This window comes from Phyllostomus discolor, chromosome 5, assembly GCF_004126475.2.
Source record: "Phyllostomus discolor isolate MPI-MPIP mPhyDis1 chromosome 5, mPhyDis1.pri.v3, whole genome shotgun sequence".
Taxonomy (NCBI): domain Eukaryota; kingdom Metazoa; phylum Chordata; class Mammalia; order Chiroptera; family Phyllostomidae; genus Phyllostomus; species Phyllostomus discolor.
In genome coordinates this window covers 870951-898520 of record NC_040907.2, presented here as the reverse complement: position 1 = coordinate 898520, position 27570 = coordinate 870951, and the positions used below count along the sequence as shown (strand labels likewise).

The window sequence follows — 27570 nt, the reverse complement described above, 5'->3', positions numbered from 1 at the left end:
TGCAGGGAGTGGGTGCCCCCCCAGATCGCCCTGAGGGGGGTCCCTGCGTCCTGCTGACCACGCAGCGGGCCGGGCTCCGTCCGGAAACGCAGCCTCGAGCAGGGCCCCGCCGCCCCGCGGATGTTCGCCGAGGGCACGGACGGTCGGGGCTTCCCAGAGCTCAGAAGCTCCTGGGGGCAGCCCCCCAGGGCCCAGTCCAGGATGCTGCTCGGGTCCCTCCCACGACAAGTACTCACAACAGGGAGGGGCGCTTAGGAGTTTCCTGGCCGCTCCGGGACGGCGGCAGCGCCACAGTCCCTGGCGTGCGAGGCAGGCGAGAAAAATCAGGCTCGAGAGAAAGGCCGAGGGTGGACGGGGGCCAGGCCTGTGCCGGCCCCAGGCTGGGCTCAGGGCAGCGAGGCGGCAGGCACGAGGCACAGGCTCGGAGGGGGGCGAGGGCCACCCCCCCCTTCCTCACGCTCCGTGGTACTTTTCAACACCCCCCGGGGGCCGTGGACGCCTCTGATGCTACCGAGCCCTGCCCCCCACCAGGGGCAAGGCCTCGGGCAGCCCGCAAAGCCCCGTGGTGGGGCAGGCTGGGACCTGCGGTGGCCAAGGGGCAGCCACTGCCCCCGACACCCCTGAGGGGTTGGGGCCTCCCTCGCCGAGGGCACACCCTCCACGGTGTCCTGCCCAGCCCACAGCCCCGACCAGCCATCCCATCCAGCCTCCGGGAGCCCAGCAGCACCTCCAGACGGGTGCTGGCAGGCCTCAGAGGGGGCGCCTGCAAGGCCCAGGGGGACCCAGCCCCGAGGGTCGGGCCCTCACCCCACCCAGCGTGGGCCGCTGCTGTCTCAGGGCTGTGGAGGTGGCCGGCTGGCGCCACACCCCGATGCTGGAAGTCCCCGGCCCCCGCCCCCACTCAACGAGGGCCCCGCCGCGCGCTGCGGCCCCTCCGGCGGCAGCCCCCTGAGCCGGGTCACATCTGGAGGCAGCTCGTCTGCATTCTCCCCTGTCCCTGGACCTGCTGAACGGGGCTGAGCAGCTCTGACGCCCCCTTCGTTACCACGGATACCGGGAACTGGGGTAGGCGGGCGGCACTGCGGGGGTAGGGGCCGGGGGCGGGGCCCGGAGCCTGGCCACACGGTCCACACGACCAGCGCAGCCGGCAGCTGGGGCCCGGAGCCTGGCCACACGCACGGGGCAGCCCGCAGCTGGGAGCCTCCGGCCTGAGGGCCGAGGGGCCGAGGCCGGGGGAGACCAGAGGCCGGGGGAGACCGGAGGCGCGGGCGACCAGCGGCACCGCTGGGACTCGAGGCCCCGCCCACGGCCGCGTCCCGGAGACGGGGCCACGCCCCCTGCAGACGCGCCCTGGGGTCTCTGCGGTGTAGGCGCGGAGCGGGTACCCCGTAAAGTCACTGGGTCCCAGGGCCCGAGCGGCGAACGCGCCGGGGCAGGCCCCAGCCCCACCCCTGCTGGGCCCCGCTGTGACCTTCGCCCTCACACGCCCCCGGGTCTGTCTGCGGCCGCAGCCGGGGCGGGCGCTGCGGCTCTCCGGAGCCCAGGCAAACTTCAGCCCCAAAGAGGGCGGAGCCTCGACCGTCCCGGGACACGCTGGCCCGCTTCACAGGCTTTGGGCCCGTCCCCGCGTGGGCTGGACACCTCCCCCTGGCCGGTGGTCGGGCGTCCTCTGGGAGCCTTCCAGGAGGACCCCAAGGGCCAGGCCTGGTGCCCCGGGCCCAGCCCCTGCAAAGGACGTGGCGGGACGTCCGCATCAGCCAGCCCGTCCTGGAGCCGGACGGCGAGTGTGGGGAGGAGACTAGGCGCGCAGGGAGGGGCAGCGAGGGCGGAGCCCCCCCCTCCAGCACCCTCGACCCCGTCCAGTCGCGCCCACACCCAGGGCTGCAGGCTGCCCCGAGGGCCACCCCCCATCCCCTGGCTCCGGGTTCTAGGCCCCCGGGGAGGTCCCCCCCCGCCGCAGCCTCCCCTCCCCCGTCCCAGCCCCCCCTTCTCCCTGAGTGTTTCTGGCAACTGAGCTGAGAAGCAGGACCCCAGAGCGGGCAGGGGCTGTGAGCCTCTGAGCAGAGGTGAAAACGTCTGGGGAACTGGGAGCGGCATGCGGGGGCCGGCCTCGGGGGGCGCAAGGGCGCAGGGACCGTGGATGCACACACACGCGTGTGCACGCATGCCAACGCTCACTTCCGCCACCGCTGTCCTGGGGAGCCGCCGCCGAGCGAGCAGCAGGAGCCCCCAGAAAGAGCAGGTACACAGGCACACCCCCCCCCGAGCCCCTGCTGGCCGGGCCCCACACGGGACGGCTGAGTCAGGGTCCCCGAGCTGCCGTGTCCCCCCTGCACACACCCGGCAGCCCCAGGCTGGCCCAGGGCCCAGCAAACCCGGATCCCGCACCCCCGGCTCTGCAGCAGGCAGGCAGACCAGACCCCGCCCCTGCCCCGCCCCCAATTACCCACGGCGCCCAGGCATCGGGCCCAGCACCCCTCGGAGAAGACAGCATTCCTGAGAGGCCCCCCAAGCCCACCCCTCCCCAGGGGCCTAAGCTCCCCTACCCCAGAGGGCGGACCCTGAGTCAGGGCTGGGAGGCGGGGCCAGCGGACAGACACACACCCACACCTCAGGGGGCCCCAGCTCAGGGCACCACGTGGGCGCTCAGCGCAGAAAGCCGCCAATTGTTCCGGGCGCAACAGGAAGGCCCCGCCCCCGGACTGCGGGGTCCCGGCCTGGGGCTGGTACCCAAGAGGTGTGTAATTCTTCCACCTGGGCAGGTTCCACCTGGCTGGATGTGGAGCTGGTTACACGGCAGGAGCCGTCTGGGGGGCGGGGCCTGCGCCGCCCGGGTGGGGCGGCCGGCGGAGCACCACCCTCCCCGCGGGGCTCTCACACCTGGCTGGGCTCAGCGGTGCCGCTGTACACCTGCGTGATGCCACTGTGGGAAGCGGAACGGCAGCCAGCGAGCGTCAGGTGGCAGAAGCCAGCACAGTGGTGACCCCTGGGGCTCGAGGGCACAGTCCCAGAGCGTGCCCACTTCCTGATCTGGGTGGGGCTGCTCGGCCTCGCCCGGCCGGGTCCCCTGCACACGCAGCTCGGCCCAGCCGGCTCACAGTCCTGTCCTCTGAGGTCGAGAGAGAGAGAGGACCGGCCGTCTAGGCCAGCACGACCGACCTCAGGAGGCCACAGGAGGCGGACAGTGTCACGGCAAGGACCAGGCCCAGAGTCACCGAGCACCTTGCCAGACACACGGCCAGCGGCAGCAAGGCCTGTGGAAGGCCCCCGGTCAACAGGGGGGTCCGGGGGTCTGGCCGAGCTCGCAGCCTGCAGCCCAGCGCTGTCCTCCTGACCTGCCCGTGCCACCGCCCCTCCGACCCGGGACAGGGTGGGGGCCCCTGCCGCAGCCCAGCCATCCTGCAGGCGCTCGCTGGGGGGCTGGACCCTGACCCCTGCACCGCCCGCCAGGAGCCCCACTCACCCACAGGCAAGACGTTGGTCTGCAAGAAAGTCCGTCCGCCCTCCAGGCGGGGCCCCGGGTCCGCGGGCGGGAGGGCCATAGCAGAGGGATCCGGGCTCTGGGCGGCGGCGGCTGGAGAGAGTAGACTGGCCTCAGGCTGTGCTGCCGGCTGGGCCCGCTGTCAGCGGGAGGCAGGGAGGGGCTGCTCAGGGGTGCCCCTGTGCCCAGGGCCCCCGAGTCTCCCGCTGGGATGCAGTCTGACGCTCATGACACCTGCAGAGAGTCGGGGGGGGGGGCAGTGAGCCTGGTCTGTCCCGACAGCTCCCTCGCCCGGGGGTCCACCATGTCTCTGTGCGGGGACTTCCTCCTCTCATCCATCCTGCCGTGACGGCCCGGGCGCCCTTGCCAGGCCTGGGCCGCATGGGGGACCCCTGGCCATGGGGGGGGCCACGGCCCAGTGGGCGCCCCTCGGCCCCTCCCCAGCCCTCAGGTCACTCCTGGGGCCGAGGGCTCGGCCCGTGGGGCCCCCACTCGGCCTGTGCAGTGAACGGAGGCCACTGTGGCCTCTCAGGCCACCACCTGCCCTGGACCGCTTGGCTGGGCTCCAAGCCCCCGACTCTCACCTTGGCCCCAGGTGGGCCCCAGGCCCTGCCCGGCCTCCTCACAGTCTCCCCGGGGCTCGGCCCCCACCCAGCCTTTGCCCGGGCCCTCTTCAGCCCAGCCCCCGTACTCCCTCCTCGCTGCCCTCCCGAGTCCTCCTGCCGCCCCAGCCCTGCTCAGTGCCAGCCGCTCCCTGCCCCGAGCCTCCTCCCTGGGGCCACGGGGACCTGCGGAGGCTGCAGGGGGGAGGCGGGACCTGCCCAGGGCAGAGCATCCGAGACCTGGCCCTCGGGTGGATGTCAGGACCCCCAGGCCCTCCCGATCCTTGGAGCTGTGCTGTCCCCATGCAGAACACGGGGACACCCCTCCCCAGGGGCCCCCTCCGCGGCCCCACCTCAGGTCCCTCCTCAAGCCCAGGCCCCTCAGGCTCCCTCGGCCGTCCCTCCCAGCCTCACGCCAGCCCGTTGCAGCCCTGGGCCCGCCCCTGGCCCACCCACTCCAAGGTCGGCAGCGGGGAGACTTGGCTGCCGGGACTTCCCTGGGGCCATAGGGAGCGGACCCCAGACAGGCCAAGGCCGGGTGCCCGGGACTCACGGTCCACCCCCCCACAGAGAGGCCTCGCCACCAGGCCTGGCTGCGCCTGCCACGTGCCCACCCTCCTCTCCTGGGCGCCCCCCGCTGGCTGCCCCGCTGCAGGCTCACCCACACGCAGGGGGTCTCCCGGCCAGGACCCCCGAGGCCAACGTGGGCTCCGGCCACCGTCCAGGCTGCCACTGCCGGCTGCCTGGGCGGCACCGCGGCTTCCTGGTGCAGTGGGAGCCCGGGGCCGTGTCTCGACACGTCTGCGAGCACGGGCTAGGCGTGGGGCTCCGGTGGGGCTGGCGCAGTCAAGCCTAATTAGGCAACAGCCCTGGCGCAGGCCTCGGCGAGGCTGTGAGGTCAGCCGTTGGCACGGGCCCGGCTGCTGTGTGCTGCCGGGTGCCGGGCCCTCGCTGCCTGTCCCTGCCCCGCGGGCCACGCCGGGCCCTCTCACTGAGCTGTCCCTTCCAGCCGGGCCGGGCCTCCTACGGCGCGGGGGCCAGCGGGAGCAGAGGGGGGCTGTGGGTCAGAGGGGCTCTGGCTGCTCCCGCGGTGGGCCGACCCCTGCCGGGCCCGCTCCCCTCACGTGGGACTTGCTCACCGCCTCCGACACCCGCCGCACCCCTGGCCGGTCCCGGAGTGCGGCCGCCGGCCGAGGGAGTGCCAGTGGGGCCCCGGCAAGCCCCAGCCTGCGCCCGGACACCCTCCCTCCTGCCCCCACCTTTTGTGCCAGCGCCCGGGAAGCGGAGCCGCCACACCCACCCTGGCTCTGCAGGGCCTGGGGGCCCCAGCCTCCGGAGGGGCAGACGTTGGGTGGGGCGTCCTCTCCCTCCCAGCACCCCCGCCAGCCGCCCAGACCTTGGGAATCCTGCTCTCTGAGGGGAGACACAGCCTCGGGGGGGACAAGACCCCCTACAACCCAGCCCGCGTGGCCAGCTCTCCCCTGGCTGCAACGGCTCTTCCTAGACTCGCCGCCCAGCGTGCCCCTGGGCCACCCTTGGGCTGGACACATGGCCCGAGGCTCCGAGGGCTAACGTTGCCTGTCCCCAGCGTCTGCCTTGTCCTGGGTTCCCGCACCCAGGGTCCCCGGCCCCACCCACCCCCAGCAAGGGCTGCCAGAGGGGTCCCCTCTCCAGGTGGCCCCGCACCGCCCCACGCCGCCCTGAGCGAGGTCTCCAGGCTGGGCGTCGGGCCTCGCGGGAGGAAAGCCGGCGACGCACTGGGCAGTCAGGCCAGGCCCCGTGGCTGTGCCCTCTCTCCTCCCGGGAGCCCCCACCACCGGGGCCCAGGCCTGGTGGAGACGGCCAAGAGTGAGGGCCACCCAGGCCGGTCCCGCTGGGCGCCCAGGCACGGCATTGCGGAGGCCCCGTCCAGTCTGCACCTGGCACGCCGCCACTCGAGAAACAAAGTGGCAACAGAGGACGGGTCCTGTCCCCAAGGGTGAAAGTCAAGCTTAGGTTAAAGTGAGCCCTTTGGGAGACCTCCGTGCCCGCCCCGGGAGCCTGAGGGTCCCCAGACGCGTGGAGGGTCTTTCTCCCGAGGACGGCGGGCACGCACGTGAGGTGACGAAACGTGTGGACATTCGGGAAGTCGGCCCAGGTCAGCAAGCCAGGGTTTCCCACGGGGCCCGACCCCGGCGTTCCAAAGTCGCCCGGAGGGCCCACGGGGCGCGGACGAGGGGGCGGTGCCTGTCAGCACAGCAGAACCTGGGGCGGCGCTGGCGGCCCTGGCTCCCCCACGGCGACCCCCCGACAGGAGCCCCCATTTGTCCAGCTTGGGCGTGGCGTTGAAGGAGAAAATCCCCGTGGTCTGACACGCCAGCTCGCTCCTTGTGTGTCCCCCACGAGGTCCCGGGTGGAGGGAACGGAAGAGAGAACCGCTGAGCGCCAGAGGTTTGCAACAATGTAACACGATGGCGCTCTTCTCGAGAAACTTTGTTTCAGAAAAAACAGTTACTTTTCATAAAATGGTATTGACATCAACATGTCACAAGTTGATTATTTTATTTTTTTAAGATTTTATTATTTTTAGAGAGGGAAGGGAGGGAGAAAGAGAAAGAGAGAGAAACATCAATGTGCGGTTGCTGGGGGTCATGGCCTGCAACCCACGCATGTACCCTGACTGGGAATTGAACCTGCGATACTTTGGTTCATAGCCCGCGCTCAATCCACTGAGCTACACCAGCCAGGGCTAATTATTTTATTTTTAATGGCCATCAAGAAGTACTTTTGCAGGACTGGGTTTCACGTCTAGTGTGGCACACAGCAGACGGCCACAGTCGGGACTGGGCAGCCGGCGCCCTGGGGGACGGGCCTGTGGGTGGTGTGAGCCGAGTGGCCCCTCCCGCTGTGGCCGATGTCACGCTCTGACGGCGGGATCCCGAGTTCGGAGCCGGGAACACGGGGGCCGAGCACCAGCCTCTGCGGTTTCCACGCGTGTCCAGGATGGTTTCCACGCGTGTCCAGGATGGTTTCCACGCGTGTCCAGGACAGACGCAGCCACACCCGGGTCTGCTGCCGGGGACCGGGGGGCCAGGAGTGCTCGGTGCCACAATAAACCCTGTTTGTTAGACGGTGTCTGCCCTGCGTGATGCTGGTGGCGGGACCGGACCCCGAGCTGGCCGCGCTTGACCACCAGCTCACGCAGCTGCCGCTGCCGCCCTCGCGGCCGCTCTCCAGCCGGCTCGAGCGGCTCCGTCGCCGCTGGACGCGACGCTCCTGCCGAGGCTCTGGTGTCCCAACGCCCGGTCGGACGGAGCCGGGAGGGGCCACAGAGCAACACGAGGGCAGCTGCTCGCCGAGACCAGAAGCCGTCGTGGTAAAACACCACGCACGCCGGGGAAAGCAGAGGCGCGGAGACCCGGTCGGGGGGCCGGGGGCTGTGAGGACCGGTCCCTGCCGCTCCCTCTGCCCAAGGCCTGGGGACCCCGGGAAGTGGGGGTCTCTGGTAAGAACGCAGTTTGAAGCTGGCCCCCGCACAGCCAGGGGGCTTCCCCTCGTGGACCGTGGGGAGAGAAGGGCGCCCTCCCCCACAGGAGAGGGCAGGTGCAGGGGCCCCCAGCCTGGGGCCCAGAAAAGCCCAGTCCAATGGGTGGGCCACCCTCCCCGTTCTCGTGCTCTGGGCCCCTGGTGGCCTTTTCCCATGGCTGTACCACGGCTGTGCCACGGCTGAACAGGCCTCACGGGGTCCCCCCACGAACAAGGCCCGCGGCCCCAGGGCAGCCCCGAGGCCCCGCGCTGCCTGCACCCCGCACTCTCTACCGGGAGCACCCCCGGCCCCAGCCTCCCGGACGAGGTGGACACGTCAGCACGCTGTGGGGCACAGATAACGCCCCCGGCATCACACGGTCAGAAGCACGTCACTCTGCCACACACAGTGTCGCCCTCAGGCACACCGCAGGGCGTTGTAGGAGAAATGTTCACACTCTCACACACACACTGCTCCACCCCCGTTACTGCCTCGCCAGCCACACTCGAGCAGGCCTTCCCCCTGCCGGACGGTGCGTGTTTGGGGGGTGCTGGTTCCACCCCACGGGGCAGGGGTTTAAACGGAGTCAGACCCCCCCCACCCCCAGGGCCCAGAGGCGGAGGGCAGAGCCATCAGCCCCGCAGCCCCCGCAGCCCCGAGTCCTCGCCGAGGGGACGGCACAGGGCGAGGCCCCGTGTCCCTAAGCCAGAGCGCACTGCGCAGGCCGGCAGGGAGGCCAGTCCCGGGGCTCCGAAGCTCCAGTGTGGGAGGGTACCGGGGGGCTCGGAGGAGCCGGGGGTGCAGAGCCAGGGCTGCAGCTGTGAGCAGAGCCCTCTGCACGAGGGGAGAGCCTCCGGCACAAGGGGCAGCAGGGCGAAGGCCCTGAGGCGGGAAAGCCGGGCTTGTCCTGGGCCCAGGGCCAGCTTGGAGTCCCGGTCACACCGCTCCAAGGACTGACACGGGGACTGTTCCCTTCGTGGCCAGGGCCCACCTGTTCGCCCTGCTCCTCCCTCGCTGCCCTGGACCCCAGAGGAGACTGGCCTCGGCCCCTGCACCTCCCTCCTTGCCTGGCCCTCGGCCAGCAGACTGAAGTCCTGCTACTCTCTGCCGTGGGCTCAGGGCGCTCCGAGAAGGGGGCGCCAGCCTCCAGCCCTCACCCGTTCTCGGCAACAGGGCCCAGGACCTGTGGCCCCTTCCTCTTCCCCCGAAACTGTGGTGGGTCTCCACACTCAGGGGGAAGCAGGATACCCAGGACCAGCCCCTGGTGGGGCTGGCCACCAGGCAAGGGCAGTGAGCAGCTGGCTGAACCTCTGTGGACGGCCCCCAGCAGACTGCGGGAGGGGCTGAGGTGGCCACAGGGGCCTGAGGGCAAGGGCAGATCCCCAGCTTGGCCATGGGGGTGCTGTGACCCCAGGGCAGCTCCTGGAGGCCCAGAGAGGGAGTGGAGGAGGGGCTGGGGGGCCCAGCAGAGAGAGGCACCACATGCCCTGCTGAGAAGTTCTGTGTTCCCAGAAGAGACGCCAGGTCAGGGCCCTGTCTCCTGTGCCCCCCCAAAGCCAGCACCTGGAGCGGGTGCCACTCCCCTGAGCTGGGGGTGGGGGGTGGGGACAGACGGCCTGCGCCAGTGGTCTCAATGCCCCTGCCCAGCTGGTTGCCCTGCTCAGGCTCCCCTCCCTCCCTGCCTGCCCGGTGCCCACCAGCCCTGCATTTTCAGACAGGCCTGTGGACCAGGCGCCGCCCCCCCCCGCCCCGAGCTCGGACTTCTCAGCTCTGCCACGGGGCGGGCTCCCTTCCCCCCCGAGCCCCCCAGCTGGCTCCGCTCCAGGCAGAAGCGCTGTTCTACCAGGAACCTGCCGCCTGTCCCGGCCAGCACAGGACACACTGGCCCGGCCACAGGCAGAGCCCCCACCCCCTGCCCGTGCCCCGGAGTCACCCGCCATCGCTTCCCGGAGCAGCCTAAGCCCCAGGTCCCAGGCCAGCTCTGCACAGGGCCCCTGTCCTCACCCCACCGAAGAAGCCCCTGACCGGGCACTGCTTTGGGGGCTGCCATGGCGCCTCCCTACCTACCGCCTGGCTCAGGGAGGCCTCCGAGTTTCCAAATCCCGGGCAGGAGTCCGCCGCCCCCTGCGCCCATGCCCACCTCCCCACCCCGCCCCACCCCACTGCAACCCCCCACCGCCTCCAGGGTCAGGGTCCTGCTCCTTGGGTTCCTTCGAGTGATCAGTGAGAGCTGCACCCTGAGGTCCCGCCCAGGCCTTCCCCAGTCCCCCTGCCCAGGCTGCTCTGCTGGGGGGGGGGGGGGTGGCAGCCACCTCTGCCTGAAGTCCGCACAGCACGGCGCCTTCCCGCCCTCACCTCGAGCCAGAGCAGGTCAGAGGTCACAGAAGACACCTGGGCACAAGCCCGGCCACTCCGGGAAGGGAATGTGTTTGGCCGCCCTGAAAGCGCCCTTTGGGGTATCGATTTTAAGCTGTTTATTAAGAAACAAAAGACTCAGAACCGTTGGCCCGCCCCCTTTCCCTACCCAAGAGACTCAGAGACACCTGCTTCAGGACGGGTCCTGGCCATAACCGCCCCCCCCACACCTGCGCCCCGGCTCGGCCAGGGGCTCCAGGCCTGTCGGTGATGCGCCCCCGCTGCGTCCCACTGGCTCCGAGGTACCTGGCGGGAAACTTCCTGCCACGAGCTCGGCTCGCCCTCAACCACCTGCAAACCACCCTCCTCAGCTCGGAAACCCAACACCCTGACCCCCTCCCCCTTTCTCCTTTCTCCAAAAATGTCCAGCACGCCCGATGGGGCCGCACCGCCTCCGGCGTTTGTGTGCCCGTGTGAACCCCCCCGTTCGCCTGCACGGAAGCCGGGTTTCCCCGTTACTCACTCTCTCTGAGTCTGAGTACCGGCCGGCTAGATTTAGAAGGTGAGAGGGAAAGGGCTCCTAGTTCAGCCTCACACAGGGCTGACGGTGACAAGGGGCCCACGCCCCCTCTGGCGGCGCCCTCGTCCCCACCCCCAGCCCATCGCAGAGTCCTGGGACGGGAGAACACGGGAGCCCACGGGACTCCGGGTCGTGGTTGCCGGGGACCGGAGAGCTGATACATTGACAGGCCAGAGCTTCCTGTCTGCACCTCCCACCCCGACTTTTCCCTGAAACCCACCATCCGTCGCTCCCCTCAGCCGTGCCCCCACCTTTACACCAGGAGGCCCAGGGAGCAGTCACTCCGCTCAGTCTTTGGTTCTGATCCAAGTTCACGCTTGGAGGTGTTAACTCACTCCCGGACCCCTACCATCCTGCTGCTAACCTGATAGAGCGGACGAGCTGATGGCGACACCTGCTGGCCGCCCTGGGGGTTGGCGGCTCCAGCGAGCACGCGGAGGTGCCCACCTCCGGAGAACAAGGTGAGGGGGCACCCGGGTTCTGGCCTCCCCCGGACCGCAGGCCAGGCTGGTAGGACGACCAGCTAGTGCAGGAAGGCGCCCAGGGCAGGCCCCGCCCTCCCAGCCGTGACCCTGAGAAAGGCCACACGGCTGACTCCAAGTTCGACTCGGTGCCCACAGGTGTCCGTCTGCACAAACCCACAGGCCTGGGCGCCTCTGAGGCCCAGAAGGACCTGTGGGTTTCAGACCGTCAGCTGAGACCGGCCAGAAGCTTGTGAGGCCCCAGGGTCTCCATGTGGGGCTACACCCTGCTCCTGCCGCCCACCCCAAGGGTCTGCCCCAGGCGGCCAGCCAAAGCAGCAGGCAGCCTCTGAGTCTAGGAAATGGGGTACAGGGGCCCGGGTGTGGCTCTCAAGAGGCAAGCGGCAGAGGAGACTGCAAGACCACTCAGGTTGTGCCCCTACCTTCTAAGCAGGGCCGGCCTGGCCCGCAGGGCCGCCACCAGCTCTGAGCCAACCCCCACAGCCAGGCCACTGCCTGGTGCTGTGTCATGGGGCTGGGACTTTGAGATTGGAGACCAGAGCAGAGGTGAGGCCGGGGGTGCTGCTGGTCCTGCCCCATGCCCTCCGGGCCCAGGGCAGTGGGGCCTGGTGCCTCTCCACCCTCCCCACCCTGGGGCTCAGCCCGCCCACCCTTTTTCCCCCCCGCAAGCCCTCGGTGCCAACAGGGCAGGGCGCTTCTCTGCTAGCAGGCTGGCCCGGGGCCCGTGCCTGCCTTCCCTCCCTTTTCTCGCACTTTCCTTCTCCCAGGGCCCCCCCGCCAGCTGTGGCCTGAGGATGGGCTCTCCCAGCTCTGGTGTGCGGCCTTGACAAGTCCCCAGGCCCCCCGAGGTCCCTCCTTGCTGAGCAAGGCGGCTGGGAGGGGTCAGGGTGTGAGCTTGTGGCGCTTGGCGCAGGGCCGCCAGGTGGATGAGTGGAGGAGCCTGTCCGTCCTCCTCACTGGGGTTCACAGATGCCGCGCCCCTCCCCCCACCTCGGGCCCCCGGAGCACCTCTGGGGGGCCTCGGTGGGGTCCCTGAGGATCACGACCTAAGGTGGTGTCCGAGCTGCCGGGACGGGGGCGGGGGCGGAGCAACGCAGGGAGGGGAGCCTGCACCACCTGAGCCCCCCGGCTTAGATGCCGTCCCACGTCCGGAGGGTCAGCACCCGCCTCTGACTTAAAAGCCCGCTCGCCGTCCCTCGGGCTCGTCCCTCGGGCTCGTCCCACGCCCGCTCCCCGAGGCAGCCGGATCAGCTTTCAGACCCAGACCCCGCACCGCGCTCAGCGCCCTCGGGTCCCCGGCCCCGCCCCTCCGCCCTCCGCGCTTGCGCACTCGGCTCCGGCACAAAGCCACCCTTTGGGTTCTGGGCCTGCACTAGGCGGGGCCCACAGTCCGCCGCGCGCGGCAACGCCCCTCCTATCGCCCAATCCGAGCCCACGGTCGCGCCGGAGCCCTCACGGCCCCGCCCCCCGCGTCGCCCAATCCGAGCCCGCACGCCCGGCGCGGCCCCGTCCGCAGTGACGCACAAGGCGTGCGCCGCCGTGGGGCCCCGGCCGCCAGCGGGCGCCGCCCGCGTGGGCGGGGCTAGCCGGGCACCCGCGGCCATGGCCCCCGCGGCCGCCAGCGTCCCCGAGGTGGTTCGCGCGGCCCAGAAGGACGACTACTACCGCGGCGGGCTGCGGAGCGCGGCGGGCAGCGTCCTGCACAGCCTGGCGGGTGAGGCCCCGGGGGTGCGGGGGGGCGGCCCTGGGGCTGGGGGCCGCCCGGGCCCGTCCGCGGGCGCCGGAGCAAGGTCTGGCCCGCGGGTGGTGCAGGGCGCCTCGCTGCGAGGCGGACGGACGAGCCCCCAGACGCGCCCGGCGCAGCCGCCACGGGCAGCTCGGCTCGGGCCCACGCCCGCACGGAGGCTGGCGCCGAAAGCAGCAGCGAGTGCCAGCGGCTCCCCGACGGCCCGGAGCGGGGCGGGGTGGGGCCGGGTGTGGGGCGAGGGCGAGGGCGGGGAAGCCGCGCGGCCGCAGCCGAAGCTGCCCGGGTCTGGGCCACGGTCGGAATAAGCGGTGTGTCCGCTCACGCTGCAAACGCTTCGGCTTGGTGACAGGCGCCCCGTCGGCGCTTTGCAGACATTTGACGCACTTAGTCCTCAAAGCATCACCGCGCGGGGGGACTTGTCACGCCCAGTCTCGCGGACTGGGACACTGGGGCTCCTGAGAGACCCAGGGCCTTGCCTGAGGTCACAGCCAGCAGGTGGGAGCTGGGACAGGAGGCCGGACAGGGGTCTCGCCTGTGCTGCTGGTCCCTCCACCACACTGCCCGGCCTCGTGGCCCCTCTGGGCACCAAACCCTTGCCCAGGTGAGTTCTGAAGGGGGAGACGGACTGCAGGTGGGCAGGTACCCAGGAGACTCAGCGGCCCAGGCGAGACACCCCGGAGGCCGGGGGCTGGAGGTGCATTTGGGGCCCTCTCAGCCTCGAGGGCCGGTGTTTCGGCCCGGCCTCGGCAGCCGGCGCACCTGCCCTCGCCCCACCCCACAGTGACAGCGCTGTTCCCGCCCCAGGTGCGAAGAAGTGGCTGGAGTGGAGGAAGGAGCTCGAGCTGCTGTCAGACGCAGCCTACTTCGGCCTCACCACGCTGGCAGGTAGCACCCCGGGGGGCCCTGGGGCCTGGGGACCCACAGCCCCTGGGCCAAGCCCAGAGGACAGCGGGCGGGGCGGGGGGCGCAGCAGAACGCAAAGCTCCCGGAGGTGCTCCCTAGGGCCGCCGGAGCAGGCCCGGACACAGCCTCGGCGGAGGAGAGGACCCCGGGACCCGCCCCAGAGGAGGGCCTGGCGTGTCTGTGTCCTCCTTTTGTCCCTTTTGTGTCCCCGGGGACTTCTGTCCTGGGCCGTGTCCAGGGTGTCGTTGAGACCGACCCTCCGTGGCTGAACCCCGCGGTCCAGGAGGGCCCTGGGCAGGAGCGCTGCCACGGGCACGAGGGCCCTGGCGGGGCGTCACCCTTCGCAGGAGAGGCAGGGACACGGGAGAGGGCAGCACCCGCCTCAGCCCTCTGCTGGGTGTCCCCCGCCCCCAGGCTACCAGACCCTCGGCGAGGAGTACGTCGGGATCGTCCAGGTGGACCCGTCCCAGAGGCAGGTGCCCTCGAGGCTGCGCCGCGGAGTGCTGGTCGCGCTGCACACCATCCTGCCCTACCTGCTGGACAAGGCCCTGCTGCACCTGGAGCACGAGCTGCAGACCGACGGCAGCGGCGGCGGCGGCAGCAGCCGGTCCTCACCTGGCAGCCCGGCGCCCGGCTCTCGGGGCCGCTCGGGGGCCAGGCGCTGGGTGCGCCGGCAGGTGGCCGCCCTGGCGGAGCAGCAGCGGAAGGCACTGCTGCGGGCCGTGCTGGTGCTCAGGCCGGCCCTGGGCTGCCTGCAGCGGCTGCACATCGCCTGGTTCTACGTGCACGGTGCCTTCTACCACCTGGCCAAGAGGCTCACCGGGGTCACCTACGTAAGTGTGGCACTGCCCACCCGCGCTCCCCCCTGGGCCGTCTGTGCACAGGTGGCCCTTCTGGGCCCTCGTGGGCCGGCGAGGCCGCAGGCCCAGGATCCTGGACTGGGGTTTGCTGGTTCACGTTCCGCTGAAAAGAGAGGAAGTTCGTTGTGCACACACCCTGAGGGTAGAGTGAGGCCGCCCTGGGTGCCAGGCCCTGCGCCCTGCCGTCCGCTCTGGGCACAGGCCGCCCTTCCAGATAGTTCTGCCGGAGAGTTTGGGTGCCAGGGTGCCTTCCTGACAGCAGCCCCACAGTGACCGCGTGAGCCCCACTGCTGCCAGCGCCCTGCTGGTCTCCCCTGCTCCCTGCGCGCCCACTCCGCTGGCCACCACTCACCCGCTCTGTCACCGGGTCCCTTGCTCCCGCTCACCCGCCTTCCTGGGTCACTCTCAGCATCACGCTCCCCGGAGAGAGCCTGCCCTGGCCCTTCCTTCGCCGCCCTCGGCAGCGTTGTCCTGGGCGCCCGGGCCTCCCCTGTCAGTCCAGTCTCTGTCCCTCACGCGTACGTCGCCCTTCAGTGCGTGTGGCTGAGCTGCCGTGACGAAGGGGCCTGAAAGCCCAAGGCCCCACCCAGAGGGCTTCTCCCTCCCGGCACGTGTGGCTGCCCGCACCCCCAGCCCAGGGGGACAGGACGGGGACACGGCCGGGAGGTGCACCGTCACGCGCTGCAGGGGCGGCTGGGCCCCCGGGGGCGTGGGGTCATCCATGAGCAGGGAGCTTCTGCAGCCGACAGCTGGTCGGCAGCGCCTGCCACCCGCGCTCGTCCCCCCGCCCTGCTGGTTCCTTTCTCTCCGAGAGGGGGTCTCGGGATGTCCCCCCACCCTCCAGCCCTCACCTGCTTCCAGAGTGGCCCGCACACTTCCAGCTCCAAGCACATCGGGGCTCAGCGCTTCGCTCCTGTCGGGAGGGAGGCCCCTCGCCCGCCCACCTGGTGCTCCTGCCCCTCGCTCGGCCGAGGGCCCCGTGGCAGCACTCTGTCCAGTCTGCACAGGGCGGGCTGGGCCTCAGCCGACGGGCTCGAGTGCTGGGGGCGGCCGGACCTCCAGGCCGTGCACTCCGTGCCGGCTGACTGCTGACCGTCCCCGTGGTCCTTGACAGCTCCGCACCCACCCCTCGCCTGTGGGGGACCCAAGGGCTCTCGCCAGCTACAGGCTGCTGGGCCTCGTCTCCCTGCTGCACCTGGCGCTGTCCGTGGGCCTGCAGCTCTACAGCCTCCGGCAGAGGCAGCGCGCCCGGCGGGAGTGGAAGCTGCACCGCGTCCTGTCCCACCGCAGGTGCACGGGCGGGCCCCTGGGCGAGGGCTCTCGGCTCGGGCGTGCCGCTGGCGGGAGGGCCGAGCACCCTGGCTCTCGGCGAAGACTTGGAGGCTCACCCTGCCCCCCCGCCCCCCTCGCAGGAGCCACACGGAGGAGAGAGCGGGCCCCAGAAGCAGCCTGTGCACCCTGTGCCTGGAGGAGCGCAGGCACCCCACGGCCACGCCCTGCGGCCACCTCTTCTGCTGGGAGTGCATCACCCAGTGGTGCGACACCAAGGTCAGCAGCCAGGGACCTGGGGCCCGGCTCCCAGGCAGGCGTGCAGGTGGCCCTGCGGCTAAGGGTCGCGGCCTGCCCCTGAGCGGTGGGAGAGGACGGGCGTCTTAAAAGGCCCCCAGTTAAGCCGGGGACGGGGTCCACTCGGGAGTCCAGGTGCCACGGTTGCCGTGTGGGTGCTCAGCCGAAAGTGAACTGGAGCCACCCGAGCGTCTGGGCGTCCGTTCTGGGCGTGCCTGGCCTGCCCACACCTGCCGGACCCTGCCCTCCAGCTGGACAGGTGTCCACTGAGACTGCCCCTGTGGGAGCCCAGGACGCAGCCACCTGCCCTGGCCCTCTGGACCCCCGGGCACAGGCCCGTGCGTAGCCCGGCAGTCAGCACAGAACGCCCCATCTCCGTGCCGACTCCAGGGAGGGGTGCAGCTCCTGGGCCCTGTCCCCCTCAACCAGCAGGCTCAGCCAGCATCCAGCATTCTGGGGTGGAGGGGGCGGGGGAGGCCACCCAGGCAGGGCAGGGGAATGACGGGGACACGGTGCTCACCTGTGTGCCCGAGCACGGGCTGCCCCAGGTCCCTGTCCCTGGCCTGTGGGCCCCAGTGGGTGCCTGGCAGCCGAGCGGCAGACCTTCCAGGGCTGGAGGGAGCCTGGCCTGGCTCCGCGTGGGTGGTCCTGAGGAGGGGGACCACCAGGCCTGGGGCAGTGGGGCAGGGCAGGCCTGTTCATCCCAGAACCCCCCGAGGGGCACAGCCAGCCAGTCGCCCACCAGCTGTGAGGCCCCGCGGGCGTCTCAGAGCAGTGGGCAGTGGCGGCCGAGAGCCCTGCCCCACCCCAGCCCCTGCATGGGTCTTCTCATCCGGGCTACTGTGCCCTGCTCCTCTTCCCAACTGCCCGCTCGGGACTCCCCCCCCGGTCTACGGCCTCCTCCTGCTCTGCACTGGACAGAGGACCCCCGTGTCACTGGAGATGCCAGTAGGGTCGGGGGGCCCTGGTGCTCTGGTGCTCTGGCAGGGGGCGCAGCCTGTGTGACCTCTCCTCCCCCTGCAGACGGAGTGTCCTCTGTGCAGGGACAAGTGCCCGCCCCAGAAGCTCGTCTACCTGCGGCACTTCCGATGACCCGAGGGCAGGGCCACCCAGCAGCCGCCTGGCCCCAGGGGAACGCGCAGTTTCTCCTCCAGATGAATTCCCACAGGAGACGCCGAGTTCTCTAGTTTTACTCTCGTCACGGGAGGCGCTGCGCCAGCAGTCCCACGGGCCGGGAGCCGGACGGCGCTCCGGAGGCGGGCTGGGGCACGCCGGCTGGACCTGGGGAGAGGAAGGGCGCCACCTGGCGGGCCGCAGGCACCTGGCCCGGCCGAGCAGGTATGGACGAGCGGAGGACGGCACTGTCTTCGGGGGTGTGGCCAGCCTGCCAGCCCGTCCCTGTGCACCGTGCCGGGCACCAGACAGGGGCAGCACGTCCACTCATGGGACCGGGAGAAAGGCGCCGTCGGCTCAGAAAGTGCTCAGCGCGACCTCTTAACGCACATGTGCGGTCAGCTCCCCGCCTGGACGTGGAGTCTGGTCCTGGGCCTTGCGGGCGCCCGGGGCCTCCCCCACCCAGGGCTCCCACTGTGGCCGAGCCTACGGGGGGGGGGGGGGCTCTGCTGTGCCCACATCTCTGCCGAGACCCCCCTCGGAGGCCGGCAGTGAGGAAGGTCCACCCTCCTTCCTGCCACTTGTGTTTTCAGGTTTCAGAAACTAGCATGTGCCAGAGACGGCACCTTGCCTCGGGCATCCTTAGGAGACAGGTCCCACAGCAGTGTTGGTGCGCCAGTGTCACAAGGGCAAGATGCAAATCAGACGTCTCGAAGGCTCGTGACAGGCCCTGGGGCCTCCAGGGCGCTCCTGCGGGAGCACGAGGCATGGCTGTGGTGGAGGCCAGCATGGGTGCCCCGCACACTGCGGCTCAGCCGTCGTCCATCCTCAGAGAGCACTGTGGGGGCAGAGGCCAGCCGCAGGCAGGCCCCGGAACCACGGGCAGGCTGGCCTGCAGGCCTGCAGGCGGGCTGGGCCTGGAGCCGGCCGCCCCTGGCCCCAGAGGCCTGAGCAGGAACACGGCTTCCCGCTGAGCCTGCTGGGAAGGTGGTGGGGCAGGCGTCCACAGCCCGACTGGTGGTGTCGCGAGCAGTGACACTGTCCCCGGGAGAGGGGTCTACACACGGCCTCTGCAGGGAGGAGCCAACACCTGAGGTGCAGAGCCCTGAGACGGCGGGGAGCCCCCAGCCCGAGCCCGCAGACCTGGGAGAAAGGGGTTCCCCTGTAGGGTGCGGTTCCCATAAAGACCACTCGAGAAAGGGGAGACTGTCTTTAATCGTTTGAATTAAAAAGTCAGTAAAGGTTTGAGCGTTTGTCTTCATCACATCAAAAACGTCGCCGTGCAGGGCAGCGGCTCCCACGGAAGACAGAGCGGAGCCTGGCCCCCGGGGCAGGGCTGTGCCCCCCAGTGCGCCCCCCTGGGGGGGCTGCCGTGTGAACACGCGGCCACGGACCGAGTCAGGTCTCTCCACACAAAAGACACGTCAGAGTGACCTCCAACAGTGAAAATATAATGTGTATTTGGGCCCCTAGGCCCCCGAGTGGCTGCGGGAGTCGCGCAGTTTCCTGTCAGAGGAGAGGCGGCCGCCGCCCCTCCTCGAGGCGACGATGGGGAGCGTGGCGAGGACCCAGCACGCCGGGAAAACCGCGAGCTCCTTCCAGGGCAGGGCTCCGGCAGCCGCGGCCTCCAGCGGGGCACCTGGACCGGACGGCGGCGTCCTCGGCAAGGTCCTTGCGGCCCGCGGCCCCCGCCCCACCTCGGCCATCGCCCAGCCTACGCCCTGCCGGCTCTGTCTGTGTGAACACCTGCACCTCTGAAAAATAAATCAATGCAATTCCGCGTAAATGCCAGTGTCTTCCAGAACCCGGTATTTCAGTTACAATAATTGAAGCTCCTCTTTAGAAGGAAAGTCCGACTCCCGCGTCACCAACTACTGCAGGCGGAGAAAGGGGCGGCTGCACGGCTCACACCCACGCGGGCTGCGGGCAGCGGGCGGCCCGGCGGCCCTCTAGCTGGAGAAGGCCTTGCCCACGTCCTCCTTCCCCTTGTACGTCCTCTTGCCGTGCGTGAACGGGATGTACCGGTACTTGATCATGTGCTGGGGACAGACACAGACAGACACACGTCAGGCGGCGGCCCCAGTGCTCCGGCAGCAGCTCATAGGGCGGGGGCGCCCCGAAGAGGGTGTGCTTGGGCCTGCCCAGGGGAGACGCCGGCAGGCCAGTCCTGCCTCCCACTGCCCAACAGGACACTGCTCAGGAGGACACAGCCGGGGCCCCTCCCGTCCAGCTCGGGAGCTGTCTGCCCAGGGCCACCCCCCACCCCCGGGGCTGTGGCATAGGGCTATGCTGGGGGAGGGGCAGGTGTCATGCCCCCGTCCTGGCCTGCTGGGAGCGGCCCGAGGCTCCGCGTGCAGGTGACGCAGACCCCGTGTCGCCCTCCCGCACCGCCCCACGCCGCCGGGACGGGCGCGGCACGGTCCGGGGCCTACCTTGATCTGCCTCTTCATGGTGATGCAGAAGAGCATGATGAAGTACATGACCAGGATGGGCCAGAACACCGGCACGTTGAACGCCTCGAAGAAGGTGCAGACCATGGCCACCAGGATGCCCTTGGTGGCCGCGTGCCTGGGGGGAGGGGGCGGTGAGCGTGCGGCTGCTGAGCGGTGAGGCTCCGAGAGCACGTCCCGGGCCGCGCACCACGTGGAACCACAGTGCGGCTCCGAGCGTCCTCCCGAGTCACGCCCGGTCCGGGAGCGGAGGGGGTGCTGGCGCTGCCCCGCTCGGGGGCGGCTGGGGGCCAGGTGGCCCCCACTGAACCTGCTCCTCGGAGCTCCCCTCTCAGCACAACGAAGGCCAGCCCCCTCGGGGGGCTCCCAGGCTCGCCTGCTCCCACTGCCTGTCCCCAGCATTTCAGGCTCAACCCCCAGACCGGCCCAGCGCCCAGAGCAAAGACACGCGGGCTCACCCGCTTCAGCTTCCTGGCCTGACAAACACAGGACCAGGGAGGTCCCAGAGCCCCCACACCCCGAGACGGACCCATCTCTGTCTGGCCGCCACCACCCCTGGGGAGACTGGGACCAGCCCGCCCTCCGTGCAGAGCGCACCTCCCACGGCGGCAGCGGCCCCCACAGCACGTCGGTTGTGCCGGGGGGGGCGGGGGGGGGAGCCTCGCTGCCAGCTCCACAGCTTCCCTGGGGGGGCCCTCCCACCCCCCAGCGAGCACAGCGCTGGCGCTCTGGGTAAACGGGTGTCCAGGACAAAGACAGCTTGAGAAACCGCACCCACCGGCCCACCAGAACAGGAACGGCCTGCCCTCACTCCCGTCCAGTGCGCTCGGGCAGCGGCGCCGTCAGGAACCACTCACCAGAACTTAAACTCCGGAAGCCGCCGGATGAACGGCCGGAACTCCTCGTTCTGTCTCGTGGGCAGCGAGGGGCCGTCGTCTGCGGGGCAGAGCACCGGTCAGGGGGTGCCTCCCCTCCCCTCCCCTCCCCTCCCCGCTGCGCAGCCCGGCCCCAGGCCCCGGGCCCCGGGCCCCAGCGCTCCCGCGAGAAGAGGCCTCATGGCGGAGCGGAGCCGGCCACTGACCCCGGGGTGAGAGGGGGCCCGGAGATCTCACCGCTTCAAGAGATTCGCATTAGGTTTCCTTTCAGGAAGAACTGTGTACACCCTACAACTGCTTAAAAAGTCACCTGCACGCGGGTTCAGCCCGGGGACACGCAGACGCACCCCATAAAGGGGCGCCCACCCGAGCGGAGCACCTGCCGGCCGCCAGTCTGCCCACGGAGCGCTGCCCCCAGCGAGTGGAGAGCCGACCTGCCCCCTGACCTCAACCCACCCCAGAGAAGGCGCCTCCCTCCTGCCAGACGGAGGGCTGAGGCCACAGGCGAGGGCCCCGCGTCACTGCCTAACCCCCCGAGGCCGCAACACGGCAGAAAAAGCGTCCACGCTACACGCCCTGCAGGGAAGCTGCAGGCCACCGCCCGCTGCCGGGACAGTGCTGCTCCTCCCCCCCCCCCCCCCCCCCCCGACCAGGGAGCAGCGCTCTGGGGCAGGAGGCGGCGGTGGGTTTTTCCAGTGGGGCCGCACCGGTGCTGGGGCCCCCCCCCGCACCGCCCCAGCGGGCCCCGCCTGGCCTGGGCATGAGCTGCGGGCCGAGAACTCTCCCGCCCATGGCCCTGGGAAGCTGGGGCCCCTCCACGCGGCCGGCCGTCGGTGCTCCCAGTGGCCCCGGGAGTCACACCCCGGGTCCTCTCAGAGGGGACCTGGCTGCCGAGGGTGGCGACGGCGCCCAGACGGGCGAGTGGTTTGGGAAGCAGCACGGGAGGGCGTCCAGGGCCCCGCCCCCGCCACTCTGCACGCGACCCTGGGGGGGGACCTCCACCGCGGCAGGGCCCCGCGTGCCCCAGTCCCTCCTCTGCAGACCCGGCTGAGGCGGTCGTGCGGAGGGCTCCCGGGCCGCCTGACAAACGCACCGCCGCAGGCGCCGGGGCTCCGGGCGCCGTGCAGCACCGAGAAGACGCCCGGAGCCACCGCCCCCCAGACCAGCAGCCCGCGGACGCGGCCCCTACCTGAGTCCTCCATCAAGGAAGGGTCCACTTTCGGAGACAGGAAGGCTATGAAGAGGTTCAGGTGGTAGATCCCCAGGGCGTAGGTCACGATGTACCAGCCCTGGAAGAGAAGGCGCGAGGTCGTCGGCGCCGCCAGCACCAGGGGCGCCGGGCCAGGTCCCACGTGACCCGGCAGAACGCCGGGACCCGGGAGCCGAACTGAGCCGCAGACACGTCCCTCGCGGGACGGAAGGGACGAGTGGCCACAACGCACGGTGCCCGTCCACGGTGACAGCCTTCTCAGACGGGGTGCGCGTCTTCCAGGGGACGAGCAGGGGCCAGTCAGACGCACCCACTGCCAAGGCCGCTGGCTCCCAGCAGCGCGCCTGGGCCGGGCCGACCGCCACGGAGCCTCGCACCCGCTACCACACGCTCCGCAGGCGTGTCTCCGCCTTTCCCGGGAGAAACCCAGAACCGGAAAGTCGGGGAGCCCAGAGCGAGGTCACACCACCCCAGAGCCCAGCCTCCTTGGGAGCCGCGGAGGCGGGCAGGGCCGCACGACGGGAACAGGCCCGAGGACCAGGGCGCCAGGTGCGGGCCGGGCTGGCCCCGCGCGGTCGCACGCCCCGCCTGAGCTCTCGGAGTTGAGGGTCCTGCCCCGGTCTTTTCAGAACGGGGGGGGGGTCCCAGCGTAAAAAGGAAAAAAACCGAAACGCCCTGAACCGGCCCCAGGGAACTCAGCATGAGCTGCGGACCGCGTCCCGCCGCGCCGACCCCCTCCCCCTGGCTCCAGGGGGCTGCCGAGCAAGGAGGGGACCTCCAGGCGCGGCGTCCGGGACACGTTTCCACGCGAGGGGTGAGTGGGAACGCCCCCCAGGTCTGAGACCGGCATGGCGTCCAGTGAACAAACGCGTCCCTCTGGGGACCCCGTGGCCCCCGACCCCAGGTGGTCCCGGGAGGAGGGTCTGCACGAGCGAGGGAACACCCTCCGGGCTCCAGAGAGAACTCTCCACGGGCCTGCGCCCGGCACATCGCACGGCCCCCTCGAGAGCACCCGCACGTGGGGCCCCGACGGCCACCGGAGCCAGTGCACAGTCGGGCTCGGCCTGAGAGGGTGTCGCCTGAGCCGGGGACGAGCCCCTCGTGAGCCCCTCCGGCCCCCAGCGCCCCCCTCGGCCAGGCGACCCGCACTCTCCTCCGCGGCCTCCGAGGGGCAGCTCCCACAGCCGAGCCCTCGGGAGCCAAGGCCCCCACGCCCCGGGGAACGAGGCGGCTGGCCCAGAAGGCCAGCCTGTGCCCACGGCCTCCGCCCGCCCTGGGCGTCCGGGCCCGGCTGCGCGGGCACTCTCCCGGGAGCCCGCAGGGCCCGGCGGGCCCAGCAGGGCTGGGAACAGTCCTCCTTCGGGAGACAGTCTCGGGGACTGTCCTCACCTGCGGGCCCAACCCACACCAGACACCGTGTCCTCACCCCACCCCGACCCGCAGGTGCCCGAGACACCGGCAGCGCCTCTGCCACGGGCAGCGCGGACCCGGCGGCGGCCCGCACCTACCTGCAGCAGGTACACTCGGACCATGTAGACGAAGCTCAGGCCCAGCGTCACCACCCACCGCATGGCCGTGTACGGCGTCGACTTGTCCAGCCAGGACTGATAGATCTGCAGCGACGAGAGGGCACGCGTGTCAGGCGGCCCCTCCGCAGCCGTCTGCTCCAGGCTGCGCGGCACCGCGATGACGGCCGGCCCGAACGGACCCGCACTCGCCCCCGAGGCAGGCCCGACCCCGAGCAGCAGCACTTCCTCCAGAACGCGCCGTCGCAGCCGAGGGCCGGAGCGCCGGGGGCACTCGGCTGGGGAGGCCGGGCCGAGGCAGGGAGCAGCCCCTGGGGGTTGCCGCCCACGCGCGGGCCCTGGCCCTCGGGCCCCTCGGAGCCGCCCCGACCGCGGCCGTGCGGAGCGCGCACAGGCGGGCGCCCCGGCAGCCACGGGGCGCACGGAAGGACCCTGGGTCTGGGCACACGGAAGGACCCTGGGTCTGGGCACACGGAAGGACCCTGGGTCTGTGTGCACACGCGCGTGAGCACCTGAGCGGTGAGTGTGCGTGTGGCGTCGGCCCACTTCGCTTCCCGAAGTGCTCGAGTTCTAACTGTGGGAACTTTCCGTGGGCCGTAACAGCAGAGAGAATACACGAGACTAGACAGACCCACCACCCGGATTCCACGGTTATCGAGTGTGTAGAAGTTGTCTTTCATCTCTAAAAACTGATACAGGGCTACGGGCAACGCTTCACCGAGTCAGACGACTTCTCCAGAAGAGCTCGCACGCGGTGCCTACCTGTTGCTGAGGTGCTGCAGGCCCCGGCACCGCCCCCAGGCTGGGCCCACCCGCCGAGGGCAGACCCCGGCGAGAGGGGCCGGGGGGCGTGGGGGTGTGGGCGTGGGCAGCCAGGCGAGGGGCGGCGAGGCCAGACCAGGCGCACCACCACACCTGTGCCGCCTGGAGCGGAGAATGGTCTTCACGCGTCACGGAAGGCTGGAAACCCCCCAGAACACAAAAGCGTGGCGGAGGCCACACGTGGCCCCGAGGCCCAACCCACTCACCGCCTGGCCATTTGCAGAAGGCACAGCACTCCCCACAAAGGGAGGGCCGTTCCTGCCGGCGTGACCGTGAGGCCCCCGGGGAACCGGGGAGGCCGGTGCGCGAACGCCCTGCAGAAAGCGTGCTGGGACCACAGCTCCTGGTCCACACGGCGGCGCAGCGCGTCTTCAGAACACCCACCTGTCCGAGCCGCGTGAAGAACCGGTACACCACAGAAGGCTTCCCGTGGACGGACTCCCCGACGCTGTCGCCCTCTGACATCCTGGAACTGAGAGACACAGGGCTTCTCCGTGAGCGGGCCGCCCCCCTCGGCGCGCCAGCAGGCGGGCGCCCAGCCTGCAGCACCCCCCACACCACTTCCTCCTTCGGGCCACGCGGCGGGCCGGGGGCCGGGGGCATGCAGAGTGGCGCAGGTCCACTCGCGTCTCTGCCGCTGCGCCCGCGTCCCTCCCCTCTCCTGGTCCCCGGGGACCACTGCTGCTCTGGGAGGCCCCCGCACACGGCTGCACGCCCGCCCGCCCGCCCGCCCGCCCCCTGGGGCTGCACCCACGCCTGCCTCGGCTCCCTGGGCTCCCTGGGCCCCCTTCCGGGCCACCTCCCACAGTCGCCCCTCGGGCTGCTCTCCGTGGTGCCGGCGCCAGCCAGGCCTCTCCTGGCCCCCGAAGGCCACAGCCTGCACCCCACCCAGGGAAACGCGGCCCGCTGCCTGTGCCCCAGTTCCCCATCGGGGAGCGGAGGTAACCCTACCTGCTCGTGACTAATGCAACGTGCCACTGTGACTCCCTGGGGAGCCCTCCTGTGACAACCCCAGTGACCGAGGGAAGTGGGCAGCGTCCCCCCATGTCACTGGGGGGGGGCAGGCGGGGGTTCAGTCTTAAACAGTTTAAGTCACTTGTCCAAGGGCGGGAGCCCCTCCTCCAACAGGGCAGGCTGCTGCCCGAACCTCGGAAGGAGGAGGACCCAGAGGACGGAGCACTGCCTGTGCCTGCGCTGGTGAGGACTCTGGGACAAAGCTCACCGCTGTCCCCAACCTGCAGGCAGCACCCCCCAACCTGGGGCCACAGTCGGGTTTGTTTCCAAGGCTCCTGACCCGCGTGCCACCGGCCTCGGCTCCCTCCTCCGGGGGGCGCGGCTCACGGACAGCAGCCCTTCCCCTCCGCAGACAGGGTGGGTGGGGTGGCCCCTCTGCCCGGGCCCACCCCCCCGTCAGCCTGCACTGGAAGCCCCAGGCCGCCCTCGTTTGGACGGGGAGGTCAGCAGGCTGGGGGTGCAGCCGGGGGCCTCCAGTGGAGACACTTCCCAGCCACAGCTCCGACGCCCAGCGGCCCGAGCAGCCCCACGGCCAAGCCTGTGTGCGAAGGGCAGTGGTGGCCCTGGGACACCACTCCCTGCAGCTGCCGCGGGGCAGAGTCCTGGGGAGCCTCGTGGGGAAGGCGGGAGAGCGCCCTTTGCCCCCAGGAAGACCGCAGACCGGAGACGCGGGGCTGGACAGAGCAGGACCGGGCTCCCGGCCCTCCCGCCCCCAGGAGGTGCGGCTGCACAGCCCCGTGGGAGCACCCTGTGCTCCCAGCGAGCTGAATGAGCACTCGAGGCCGCCGGGCTCAGGCCGAAGCTGCAGCAGCGACAGCCAGCCCCGGGGTCCTCGCAGGGCCTCCTGCGCTTTACTTCCCTCCGACCCAGGCGCTCACACCGGAGCGCCTCTGCACCAGCGAGGGCGCAGGAGTGGAGTCAGAGGGAAACCACTGTCCGTCCCCCTGAAGCAGCCCCCCAGGGAGACACGGTCAATCGGGGACACCCTCCCAGAGGCGAGCAGCCGCCCTCAGGAGCTCCAACCCCACGCACGCGCCCGGCCCTCCCTCTCGACCGACGCACGGCCAAAAACAACAGCCTCGAGGATGTGACCTTTGGAGCCAAACAAGCTGCTTTCGGCGCCCGGTCCGGTCACTTCCCAGCGGAGGACCTGGGCGACCGCTCTGCACCCCCAAGTCGGCCTGGGAGCGGCCCGGCCCCTCCGCGCTGCCCCAGCGCCACGGAGACCCAACAGCGCCCTACGCCTCCCTCGCCCCGCGGCCCTCCCGGCCGAGGCCGCTGCACCGGCTGCTCTCCCTCCGCGCAGAGACCCCCTCCCAGGCCCTCGGGGCGCAGCGCCCCGTGAATAGTTTGTGTGGCCAACGCTTTGCCGTTTTCTCCGGCTCCTTTTCTCTCGTTCCTCCTCCCGGAGTCGAGCCCCTCCAGGGGGCCCTGTGTGGGGCCCGGAGCCGATCCGGGAGGAGGAAGGCCCGCTCTGGCAGGCGGTCAGCGAGCGATCAGGCTTCACCGCTTCGCTGTCAGCCACAAGGAAACGCGGCAGAGGCGGAGCTCGGCGCCTCCAGCCCGGCACAGCCTGTCGGCACCCGGTTTCTGGAGGTCATCTGTCCCCAAGGTGCGCGACGGAGGCTTCCAGCCGTGGCCAGTCTGGCTCCCACTGCCGCTCCGCTCACATCCCCGTCCCCTCGCTCCTCCCGGGTCCCCTGCGGGACCCTGTCACGCCGCAGCCTCCGGTGCTGCGCTTCCCCCCACGGAAAAGCCCTTCCAGACGCAGCGGCTCGCCCAGCAAGGCCGCGTTCCGCGGGCCCCCCCCTCCCTCCTCGGAGCGCGAGCGCCCCACAGACGTCCACCCGGCCCGAACCACATCTGACCGCGGCCCTCCCCGCCCGCGGCCCACGGGAGCCGGCCCCGGGCACGGGGCGCCCCCTCGCACGCTCCCGGGCAGGGAGACACCGAGCAGACACGGCACAACGCGCGCGCGCGCGGTAACTTCCCGCAGACACAAGGTCCTGCGGACACAAGGAAGCCGAACGGAAGGCGCCGCCTTCCCACCCGTCCACACCGACGAGCCCCGGACCGCAGCGAGCGGGCGGGCAAGGCAGCGGCCGGCCGCCCCCACACGGCCGCGGCGGGCAGCCGGCCGCTCCCGAGACGCGCGGCGGGATGGGCGGGGCCGAGCACCCCGCCGGCCCCGGGGTCCCGCACCGGCCTCGTTCACCCGGCAGCGCCTGTCCCGGCAGCGTCCGCCGCCTGCCACGGCGCCTCCGACACCCGCCCGGTCCCGCCTACCCCGGCCCCCGCCCGCCCGCCGGTACCTCGCGGCTCTGCGGCGCCCGAGCGCGGTCTCCGGAGGCCGCGGGGAGGAGGACGCGGGCAGGGGCCGCGCCGGTACTTCGCTGGGTCTGGGAACGAGGAGCCGAGCACTTCCGCTCCGTAGTGCGCGGCGCCGCCTCCGGGCCTCCAAGATGGACGCCGGGGCGGG

At 71.1% G+C, this 27570-nt stretch overlaps 3 protein-coding genes and 1 long non-coding RNA gene across 5 annotated transcripts in view; 2 read left to right on the top strand and 2 right to left on the bottom strand.

Moving 5' to 3' along the window:
- The window catches only part of PLCH2 (phospholipase C eta 2), a 51472-nt gene extending 47903 nt beyond the window's left edge, over positions 1 to 3569 (bottom strand). The window contains exon 1 of the mRNA XM_036025196.1: positions 3464 to 3569. Within this exon, the coding sequence (XP_035881089.1) occupies positions 3464 to 3542 (79 nt within the window). The 5' untranslated portion in view covers positions 3543 to 3569. The remainder of the gene's footprint in view (positions 1 to 3463) is intronic.
- Positions 183 to 18439, top strand: LOC118500496. Its single transcript, XR_004903046.1, has 3 exons — positions 183 to 194; positions 10795 to 10800; positions 18349 to 18439. It is a non-coding gene; the product is annotated as an uncharacterized LOC118500496 (long non-coding RNA).
- On the bottom strand, positions 9416 to 27543 carry RER1 (retention in endoplasmic reticulum sorting receptor 1). Of its 2 annotated transcripts, XR_004903045.1 has the most exons (9): positions 27404 to 27543; positions 24462 to 24549; positions 23238 to 23342; positions 21709 to 21808; positions 20502 to 20580; positions 19627 to 19762; positions 19095 to 19233; positions 9467 to 9469; positions 9416 to 9427 (listed from the first exon to the last, which is right to left on the bottom strand). XR_004903045.1 is itself a non-coding variant. In XM_028511744.2 (7 exons), the coding sequence occupies exons 2-7, from the start codon at positions 24540 to 24542 to the stop codon at positions 19144 to 19146; spliced, it is 591 nt and encodes a 196-aa protein (XP_028367545.1). In that variant the 5' UTR covers positions 24543 to 24549; positions 27404 to 27543; the 3' UTR covers positions 18392 to 19143. The 2 variants fall into 2 exon arrangements, 1 of the variants encoding a protein (XP_028367545.1); XM_028511744.2 differs by lacking the exons at positions 9416 to 9427; positions 9467 to 9469 and having other exon boundaries at positions 18392 to 19233.
- On the top strand, positions 12544 to 17329 carry PEX10 (peroxisomal biogenesis factor 10). Its single transcript, XM_028511741.2, has 6 exons — positions 12544 to 12719; positions 13557 to 13637; positions 14070 to 14488; positions 15630 to 15805; positions 15928 to 16063; positions 17105 to 17329. The coding sequence occupies exons 1-6, from the start codon at positions 12608 to 12610 to the stop codon at positions 17171 to 17173; spliced, it is 993 nt and encodes a 330-aa protein (XP_028367542.1). The 5' UTR covers positions 12544 to 12607; the 3' UTR covers positions 17174 to 17329.
- Positions 27544 to 27570: the final 27 nt, after the last annotated feature.

Bases quoted from the DNA above. Each gene is read 5' to 3' on its own strand.
- PEX10 (XM_028511741.2), top strand. From the start codon at position 12,608: ATGGCCCCCGCGGCCGCCAGCGTCCCCGAGGTGGTTCGCGCGGCCCAG. The intron at 12,720-13,556 runs GTGAGGCCCCGG...TTCCCGCCCCAG, and splicing joins CGTCCTGCACAGCCTGGCGG to GTGCGAAGAAGTGGCTGGAG. The intron at 15,806-15,927 runs GTGCACGGGCGG...CCCCCCTCGCAG, and splicing joins CGCGTCCTGTCCCACCGCAG to GAGCCACACGGAGGAGAGAG.
- RER1 (XM_028511744.2), bottom strand. From the start codon at position 24,542: ATGTCAGAGGGCGACAGCGTCGGGGAGTCCGTCCACGGGAAGCCTTCT. The intron at 19,763-20,501 runs GTGAGTGGTTCC...CCCTCCCCCCAG, and splicing joins CTTCCGGAGTTTAAGTTCTG to GCACGCGGCCACCAAGGGCA. The intron at 19,234-19,626 runs GTAGGCCCCGGA...GTCTGTCCCCAG, and splicing joins CCATGAAGAGGCAGATCAAG to CACATGATCAAGTACCGGTA.